Source organism: Dipteris shenzhenensis, chromosome 8 (genome assembly GCF_047967505.1).
Source record: "Dipteris shenzhenensis isolate YYH24624 ecotype China chromosome 8, Dip_SZ_1.0, whole genome shotgun sequence".
NCBI lineage: Eukaryota > Viridiplantae > Streptophyta > Polypodiopsida > Gleicheniales > Dipteridaceae > Dipteris > Dipteris shenzhenensis.
Window position 1 is genome coordinate 20,759,269 of NC_141603.1, and position 10,492 is coordinate 20,769,760.

Sequence of the window (10,492 nt, forward strand, 5' to 3'; positions counted from 1 at the left end):
TCTACACGCTCGGATGGAAGTAAAGTCACCCACAAAGGTTCCCATAGAGCTTCTCCTTCCTCCCACAGAGCTGCTGAGCTTCAAGCATTCATGCATGCTCAGCTAGATCACCCGAGTTCTGATATCAGTTGAGAGTGCTCTCAACGGAAGCAAGAACGGAAGAGGGAGAGAGAGAGACAGAGAGCCACACAAGTTTTGGTGGGTGCAGAACCACCCTAATCTTCTTTTTCATTCATTTATATATGTGTTTGAGTATTGTACATAACTGGGGTAAAGGCACAGTGACCTTCTAATTGGCGAGATCTCTTTCTTGATTTTCATGTCGACCTTCAACGGCTGATTGTCCAGTGCATTGTTCAAGGAGACGATGGGTGGAATGATACACCATGGTTGATTCAAGGTGAAGAATTGGTGATGTACTGGGAGGACTAATCTAGGAATGAGAGCAATCCTAGTGAACTACTAATGAGCTAAACTAAGAGAGCTAAACCTATGCTTTGATACCATGACAAAACATGTGTGCCTCAAGATCTATGGAGCACTCTAAGGTGGATGGAACCTATGTGGAAACATGATGAAGAGAGTGCTCATGACATGTATCTTAAGTCAATTAGGTTCCAAGATAGATTAGCTTGGACTCATAAAGAGAATCTTGAGATAGTGCAAAGTGCTTGATTGATATTACTTCAAATAAACCTCCCTTTTATAGGTGAGGGTACTTACATCCATATGCTTGCTCACATGTGGGATATCTCCTCCATGCCATGTGGCAGCTTTCTCTTTACTCATACCTTTGCTCTACATGTGCTCATGGCACCATATCTCAACATCGCAAGAGTAAGTGGTCGCCCTCGGATTTTCCAATCGGCTTAGGGAAAAAGGAGTATTCGGTCATTCAGGACCTTGCTCATCGGTCTTTGAGCATCACACTTCCTCAACTAATAGCATTAAGCCCTAAGGTGAGACGTGAGTTGCAGTAAGGGCTCTCAACAAGGAGGAGCAAGAAAAAGGGAAAGGTACAAGAGGTCTCTTCTATCTTTGAAGAAATTGATCGGCACCCACATACAGTAGATGTCATCATAGATAATTGTCATGTCAAAAGTGTGTGTGTTGATGGGGGAGCTGCATGTAATATCATGGTGCCCTGAATCATGAAGAAATTGAATTTGAAATGCACAAGGTGCTACTCCACTCGAATCAAGGTAGCAGATGGTTGACGACTCGCCACCCTAGGAGTCATTGAGGATTTGCCCATCACTGTCAATGGGTTGACCACCACCGTCAATTTCTATGTAGTGGACATCGAAGATACAGGCAGGAGTTACCCAGCCATACTTAAGAGACCATGGTTGAGAAAGAGTGATGCAGTCAACTATTAGAAGATAGGACACATGTATTTTGGTGCTTTTAAGGAGAAGATCTCGGTGCAACTAGGTGCCATGGAACCAAAAGAAGAAGAGGAGCAAGACAATGATACTCTCTCATTCTCGGTGTCTAAAACAATGGAAGAATCAGATGGGGGGGGACTTCTCAAAGGAGGAAGTTTACATGATGGGGGTGTCTCTGACCCCGCCACCTGCAGAAAAGGTAACTAGTCCTCAGCAGCTTGAATCTATGCTTTCCCTAGACCTCACTCCAAGTGAGAAAGACGAGTTCCTAGAAATGTTCAAAGATTTCTATGACCTCTTCGCAACTAGCTATAGCCACCTTCAGCATGTGACTACCATAGAGCACAAGATAGAGCTGAAGCCTCTGATGCGAAGCCTGTGGCTTAGAAGTATCAAAGATTAGGGCCCCTACAGACCGATGCTTTGCACTTAGAGTTCCAAAAACTTGTAGAAGCTGGGTTTATTATCCCGATTCACAATACTGAATGGGTTTCACTAGTGGTAGTCACCCCAAAGAAAAACAAGTGGCGGATCTGCATCGACTATAAGAAACTCAATGAAGCCACCAAGAGGGACCATCATCCTCTTCCCTTTCAAGACCTCATTCTTGAGAAGGTAAGTGGTCATGAGATGTATACTTTCTGTGATGGTTACTCCGGGTTTTATCAAATCAGAATTGCCAAAGAAGATGTGCTTAAAACCACACCCTGGGGGACATTTGCATTCAAAGTAATACCATTTGGCCTCACCAATGCTCCTGGTACCTTTCAAAGATTTATGCAGATGGTGTTTACTCCTTATTTGGGGGATTTCTTGGAGGTGTTTTTAGATGATTTTTGTATATTCTCGTCATGTAAGGAGCACATCATGAAGGTTAGATTGGCCTTCCAAAGGGACAATGATGCGAATGGCAGCCTCAACCTTGATAAATGCACTCTTGGAGCCACTCAAGGGAGGTTACTGGGACATATTGTCTCATCTGAGAGCGTCAAGCCTACTAACCCCGAGAAGGTAGAAGCTATCCTCAAGCTCTCCCTGCCAACAACAGGTACGCTCATTTGTCAATCTAGTAGGATACTATCGTCGCTTCATTGATCAATATGCTGCTTTGACACGACCCATGACTATGCTATTGAAAGATGGGGTTGATTTCTGTTGGAATGAGGATTGTGATCATGGGTTTGCACAAATCAAGAATGCTCTAGCTTCAGAACCCGTTCTATGCAATCTTGATTGGTCAAAGACTTTCTATATCAATCTTGGGTTTGGTGAGCACACTCTGGCAGGTATTCTTCTCCAGCAAGGGGAGGATTAGTTCATGTATCCCGTTCGATTTGCTTCTCGACAATTGCTTGACACCAAACAATGCTACTCAGAGGCTAACAAGCATGCCTTGTCTTTGATGTTATGCATTTAGAAATTTAAGCATTATGTGGCTAGAAAGTCCATTATACTCACTAGCACTGGTCTTGCAAAGCAGGTTCTTCAATCACCAAATTCCATGGGCCGGTTGGCCAAATCGTTGGCCATTTTACAAGAATATGATTTTTCTTTCAAATTGTAAAAGTGGGTTATTCCAACTTGAAGAATGCTTTGATTGATTTAGAGGAGTGCCTTGATGTAACTCTTGTCACGGCCATAGAAGTTGGGGATCCATGGTATGGCGGTATCTACAGGTTTCTGACTTCTTTCTCCTTTCCTCCAGAAAGTACTAGCTATGAGAGAAAGAAGATCCACAGAGATAGTAGGTGCTATACCCTCTTTGATGGGGTGTTGTACCGTTAAGGCATGGATGGGGTATTAAGATGGGCCATTGATGTAAATGAAGTATCTAAGGTATTGAAGCATTATCATGATGGATTTTGTGGAGGCCAATATGCCAGTGACTATACAGCTAAGAAGATTTTACATGCTGGGTACTATTGGCTGACCTTGTTCAAGGATGTCACTATGCATTGCAAAACTTTTGAACCATGCCAATTCTTTGGTAGGAAGGATTTGCATCCTGGGCAACATCACCCAGTGATGTCCATCCATCCATTTCAGAAGTGGGGAATAGATTTTGTCAGGCACCTACCCATGACTGCCTACAAAAAGAAGTATCTTTTGGTAGCCACTCAGTATGTCACTAAGTGCGCTGAAGCTATTGCCCTCCCCGCAGCAAATGGTAAGGCAGTTTCAAATTTCATATTTGAATGTATCTGCACAAGGTTTGGGACACCCATGGAAATAGTATCTGACAATGGAAGTCCATTCTTAAATGAAGCAGTGGAGCTACTCATGGATTGCATGGGTATTGATCATCGTACTTCTAGCATCTATTATCTAGCATCCATGGGTCAAATGGAGCAGACCAATGGCCTCCTTTGTAAAACCATGGGAAAAATGGCTACAGGGAACAAGAGCCAATGGGATTAGAAAGTCACAGAAGCCGTATGGGTTTACAAAATCACTCATAGAACATCTATAGGTCACACTCCTTTTGAGTTGGTGTATAGTCTTGAGGCCGTTTTACCACTAGAGATAGAGATTCCGACTTTGATATTGGCACAAGAACAGAGGATGACAGAAGATGAACATGTAGAGGCCTGGTTGGTGCAACTTCAGAAGCTAGATGAAACCCAACGCCTTGCCCTACATCAAACAAAGATTCAAAAGAATCGACAAAAGGCCCGCTTGGATGCTAAGATTTGCAAGGGATGGGAAAGACACTTTGCTGAGGGGGATGTTGTGCTATGCTTTGATAATAGATTGGACCACCAAATGGATAAGAAGTTCCTTCCATTGTGGACCGGTCCATACAAAGTCATCAAGGAACGTAGCAATGGGTCTATACAAGATTGGGAGCTGCATAAGCCATATGGCAAGAAGGTGATCAACAAGCATTACCTCAAGCCCTTCTTTGTGCGTGATGGACCCAGGCATGGAAATGCTGTGCATTCCCTGCTTGGGGGGGGGAACTGTTATGGATAAATTTATCTAAGGAAAAAGGCATTAATATGTGTGTGTGTTTGTATGTGTGGCAATAGTATAATAAAATATGTTGTGCATAGGGCCCAGGGTTGAGGTGGCAGGGCATGACCATGTGCCACCCTTCCATGTAAGAGGACCCATAAGGTGTGATGTACATAATCCATGGTAGTAATATTATAAAATGTAAGGTGGCATAGTTCCTCCATGTGCCACCCCTCCACCTACGCGGCGGTCCCATGCCTGCATTTAGTGAGATATGGCCTAAAGTCCATGAGAGAAGTAATATAAAATAGGTGGAGATGGATATTATATTGTTGGGATATCTCAAGGTGTATGCCCCAGGCACACCTTGGGTTCTATGTGTGTGTGTGCTAGAGGCACAGTTAGGTGCCCATAAGCATTGCTAGGTGGTGGTAGATGCCACATAGGCTGATTCAGAGATTCTAGGAGCTGATTGAAGAGATGATTGTGGAGCTTGGTGGCTCATGTAGAGGTGTCTACATATGGACCTCACCCTTCTTCATTCTATAAGCATTCTCTTGTTTTGTGTTCAGCTCCATGCTTTCCTTTCACTTCTCCAACATGGTATCTGAGCACTATGATCCTCCTTGAGCCCATTTATGCCATGTCAATATCTTCTTCCCCACCCTCTCCTATTAATGTACCATGAGTTGCCATTGGGAGATAATAGTCCTTTGAGAAGTCTTATGCAATCCCATGGCTCCATTGTACTGATGAAGTAGAAGTCCATGGTCTGCCAGAAGCTGATCAGAGTTACATGTAGACCAATGAGCCTTTTTAGAATCTCCTTCTCTCATACTTCCAAAGCTCAACAATCTTGTCATACCAAGCTTTGAGCTCTCGGGTCTAGCATGCATGCTCTTGTCCCATAGTGGAGGTGGAGATGAGAGTGATAGCAAGGAGGAGAACAAAACGGTTGCCAAAGAATGCAACAATGAGTGAAGAGTAGAAAAGATCTTAGGCGATTTGATTTTCCTTTATAGAATAATGAACCTTCAAAACCTTGATTTTGCATGTCGCAACGGCTCATTGGACAAAATGCACTGCCAAATTTAGTGTCCCATGTGACACCTGAGTTGGAACAAACTAATTGTTAGTCTCCATATTGCTTCTCTGCAATCAAATGCTCTTGCCACAATCCATTGCAAAAATAACACTGAATTTGTGAAGGACTTTTGGTTCTTGTCCTTATCATTCTTGCCTTAGAGTACTCTTCTTTGTGTACCAATAGTTAGACTCATCATTACCATATGTGGCACATGTTTCACAATACTTTGTCTTGCAATCATCCTGTATCTGTCCCTTCTAGGGAGAGAGAGAGAAGATAGGCAACACTCAATCCAATGTATCCCAATTTTTTTGTGTCAACCAAAAATTCTTAGCTACATAATGGGGAGGCTTCATTTACAAATAGCTTCAAGATCACCTTTACATATCATCATGCCATCTGTCTTCCTTATCTCACTTCATCCTTATCTCTCCACAACTCATCCTTATCTTCTAAATCTTTCTCAACTCTCTAGACTTTTGATCTCTCTTCTTCACACCACTCTTATCTCACTCACTATCATTCTAGTGCTCCATGGCACTACAATTCTCAACACCCTCCCTTGGTGCCAATAAGGTTGGGAGCAAGGTGGTTGGATGTGAGGATACACATTTCATCTTCACTCTTCCTTTCTCTCCCTATGTGTTTAGGAAACTTTGTCCTTGTAGCTACTTTGGCTCTTCACCTTGAGTGCATCATATGGCCTCAAATTGTGGATTACAATGCCTTTGTAGAGACTAAGAGGTGAAACATACAAAAAAATCCAAAATGCCAATGTGTTATGCTTACCACGTAGAGCTTTATTATTCGATCATTTTTTCGTTTTACATCACCATAAAATTCGTTATGGATTAAAAGTTATGCTCATGTGGAATTTAAGTCATACATTATCTAAGAATGATGAGGTGGCACTATGGATGATGTGGCAATGTGCATTCACATGTTGTTAACAAATTCGTGCTTAGCGAGGGATAGTTGTGCTAATATGGCACTATGTGCTACATGTCATTGATGATATAGGTGACACATGTTTGTCGACGTCGTAGGTAATGGGTTGATGATGTGGCCATTGAGATAGGGCTACCACATGGCAAAGAAATGACATGAATCAAATAAAACCTTATAGTGGGTAAAATTGAGCTAACCATTGTCTTACTCTATTTGCCATGTGTTGACCAAACAGAAACTTAGCGCAAAATAGAGAAGAAATGGAGAAAGAGTCGCATATTGCACATCAGAGTGTCCAGTTTGTGTTTTTGGTTCATCTTTATCACATGGATCGGTATCTTGTGTAGGTGTTCGAGAGTAGAACTCCATGAACAAGCTCATCATCTCCTTGTATCTTTGCTATCTTGCACCACAACAAATATTTATCGTGGGCTTTCGAGTCGTGGGAGTCAGTGTCATTAAAAATAGGTGTTGTTTGCCGATTGGTTGTTGAGGTTGCTTGTCTGAGTGCCTTGTTGCTTCTGTGTCTTGACTGGTTCATTGCCAATGTTGTGTGCCTCATTGGGTCAATGCTTGTGGGTTGCCGATTGTTGTTGAAGCTTGTGTTGGTGTTGGTGTTGTGTAGCTATGGTTGTTGCTATTGTTGCATCACTTTGCCTTGTTCTATTGCATGCTATTGTGTGTCGGTGCCATTGGGCTTCTTCTAGGTCTGTCATGTTGCCTATTGTAGACGTTGTAGTCTACTCATGTCTACTTCATGTTTCTTGGTTGCTTGTAAGCTTACATTTTCCTATCTTGAGTTCGAGATGCTGGCTCATAGAGTCTTGAGTCTCAGTTGAGGCAAGTAAGAGAAAGCAGAAAAAAGGGGTTCTAATTTCATAGCTATGAGCTGTTGTATTAGCAAACCATTGAAATTAATCGTTGTTTTACATATTGAATTGTGCTACATCTCTATCTTCCTTGCATTCCACTAAATTGAATTATCACATATCTTCATCACTGACTCATCTAAGGCTAGTTACACATCGTGCCTGCCTAGGGACAACAAGGGGCATTAGCTTGCATGGTAAACACTTGGAGAGGTGCCATTTGTCTTGCAAAAAGGGGGCTACCCATGAGCATGGGCACCCACTCCCCCCCGCCCAGCACAACCAGTTCGCTTGCCAATTGCATACCACAGAGGTTGTTAGTTTTCCTTCGTCTGGCTGCTTGGTGTGTAAGCACACATTGCCCATGCTTTCTCGCATGGGCGGGGCAGCTGGTGATGTGTAAGAGGCCATCCCTAGAGTAAAGGGGCGCCTGCCAAAAGGCACCCATTTTCTTGAGTACCAGGGCCACCAAATTCCCAAACCTTTGAAATGAATATTCGCCAATCCACCTCACTATGCTACAACCAATCTGGCTGCAAGCAGCCAACTGTTTCAATTCTCAAACATGTATAAGAACAATAGAAACCAATAGAAAAATGATGCCCAAGATGCAATCATCTGATCCACCTTGTGAGTGCAAAAGGTGTTTGATTGAGAGATACCCAGTTGGTGAGCGAAATTATGTGTTGTGACATGTTGCTTGATGCTAGGGGCCATAGAGTTTGTCGATGTGGAGGGATTCACGTAAAATCTATGTTGCTCTGCACTGCCAACCATCAATCAAAGAAGGCCTTTGCAAATTGAACCATGTTTGATTCTCGTCAAGCAGCGTCATGTATAGCCTCAACCCAAAAGAAGCACAAGTTCTCCTTTAGAGACTACGATTACCTACTTCGATAGATGCAGATGGTTAGTCACGTTGCCTTTTAGTTTCTTTTTAATGCTTCTAAAATTTATCACATTGTTCTCCAGCCAAGATCTGCGAAAATGTTTGCTAATGCCTTAGAAACATCAAAAAATTCCTAACGACTAAAATGTCTGCTAATGCCTTAGAAGCAGCAAAAATTTGCTAACGACTAGCAATCCTACAGTGTAAAGGATGATTTTTAGCTCTTGGGTGGCTTATTTTCAGTCAGTATAGCTAGCTATGGTGCTCAGTTATAACATAAATTTGTGTGCATAATTAGCATTGATTATATTCCCAATTAGTGCTCGTCATTAAGCTTAGGTAGTATCAGCTTATATGCTCACATCATGTGCTCAGTTAGCATCAGCTTATATGCTCAGTTGTTTCTTATTTCTTTCATGTCTCTTGTTTCCTTTCTTTTGTTCAGTTAGCATCAAAGCTGCTCAATTAGTGTTGATTGTCTTTCCGTCTTGTTTTTGGACAAGACAACTCCACACATTGGATTCAGCGTTTTTGAATGCATATTTCTGTCTCTCATCACAACACCATCACACATTGTCTTGTGTGTTTGTCAACACACAACACGATTTACTCATTCGTGTCTTTCAACACAAGACAGTAATTGCATTGGTATCATGAGCACCATGAAAACCAGAAGCACTCAATATTCTATTAATGGAAGGAGCCGAACATCGAACTGCCTATTTAGAAGACCAAGAGTGTTACCAGACCCTCCATGAATGCCTAGCCTTGGCTAGCCCAATAGTGGTGGTTCATCCTCCGGTAGTTGCATATGCAACCCCACCGATAAGACCCAGTTGTACTCAGAAAAGAGTAGAGAGAGATTGGACTAAAGGGGACATGCATGCTGCAATGGAGGCATATGAAAATGGATTGTCAATGCGAGCCTGCTCAAAACGGAATGGATTGTCAATTCGACCCAATGGTGGGGCATGAGTTGGTCTGCCTTAGCTGCATGGTTGGAAGGTAGAACAACCAAAGAATGAAAGGGACCAACAACTGTACTATCCAAAGAAGAAGAAGAGAAGGCATTAGTAGAGTGGTGCTTTGGAATGCAAGAGTCAGGTCGAGGCATTACAGTTTATGATTTGAGCTTGAAAGTAGCCACTATATGCCAGACTCAGCACACCCATTCACAAATGGTGTTCTTGGCAAAAGTTGGTGGGATGGTTTCTGCAAAAGACATCCAGAGCTAGCATTTCGAGTTGCAGAGCCACTTAATCACTCAAGAGCAGTGAGTCTCCGTCTTGAAATAGTTGCTTCATTTCATGACAACTTGGAGACAATGTACAATCTCCACCAATACACACCTCATAACATATGGAATGCAGATGAGACTGTGGTGCAAGGCTTTAAAGATAGAGGAATAAAAGTACTTGCTCGAAAAGGGTCAAGGCAAGTATATGGGCTAAGGCCTGATTCAAGGGAGTGGTGTACCATTCTTTGTTGTGTGAATGCAGCTGGGTTTGCCCTTTCGAGGTACTACATATTCATAGGCAAGAAAGCAATGCGAAATTATCTAAGCCAATGTGAGGATGGAGCTATCATGTCAATGCAAAATAAGGCTTGGATGACTGGCCAATTATTTGATGCATGGCTTGAGGATTTCAAGAACTCCCTTCCAAATGGAGTCACACCAACCAACAAGCACCTACTCATAATTGATGGGCATGGGAGCCACACTGGTTTGGATGTTGTGGCTAGGGAAGCTGAATGGGGTGTTGATATAGTAACATTGCTAGCACACACTTCTCACAAACTCCAACCCCTTGATGTGTCGATCTTCAAGTCTTTCAAGAACAACTTCAACAAAGAGAGGTCTATTTGGCTCATGAACAATTTTTGTGCCCAAGTTTCAAAGACATATACTGATAGACAGCCAATACATAACTTTTCTGGCTCTCTCATGCCAGCCTTTAAATCCCTTCAACTCCTGTTGATTGGGAACATTAGGAATAACTAGTTCTTGTTCAACTCTAGTAATGAACTCCTAATAGCCTTTTCCTTAAAGAAATCCGTCATTCTAAACTTCCATGCTTGGAAGTTGTTCTTGTCAACCTTTTAAGTGACAATCTATGAAAGAGCATCAGACGCCATTACAGAATACTGCAAAATATTCTGTCACTACAAAAAAAAACACAACTTCTGCCTCACAAGGGTAAATCTGCAAAACTGACGAGAGTGGTATTTGACCATACAGTCACTTCCTAGTGACGATTATGCATCAGCAGGCAATAAGAATGATTCTGTCACTCCCAATATCTCTACGCATAGGCATACGATGTAATTTCTACGATAACTTTTCATGGACCTGCAA

General features: G+C 42.4%; 1 protein-coding gene across 1 annotated transcript; it reads left to right on the top strand.

Moving 5' to 3' along the window:
• Positions 1-9,006: 9,006 nt before the first annotated feature.
• Positions 9,007-10,184, top strand: LOC147899252 (MFS-type transporter clz9-like). Its single transcript, XM_087377672.1, has 2 exons — positions 9,007-10,027; positions 10,173-10,184. The coding sequence occupies exons 1-2, from the start codon at positions 9,287-9,289 to the stop codon at positions 10,182-10,184; spliced, it is 753 nt and encodes a 250-aa protein (XP_087233798.1). The 5' UTR covers positions 9,007-9,286.
• The last annotated feature ends 308 nt before the right edge of the window (positions 10,185-10,492 follow it).

Bases quoted from the DNA above. Each gene is read 5' to 3' on its own strand.
- LOC147899252 (XM_087377672.1), top strand. From the start codon at position 9,287: ATGCCAGACTCAGCACACCCATTCACAAATGGTGTTCTTGGCAAAAGT.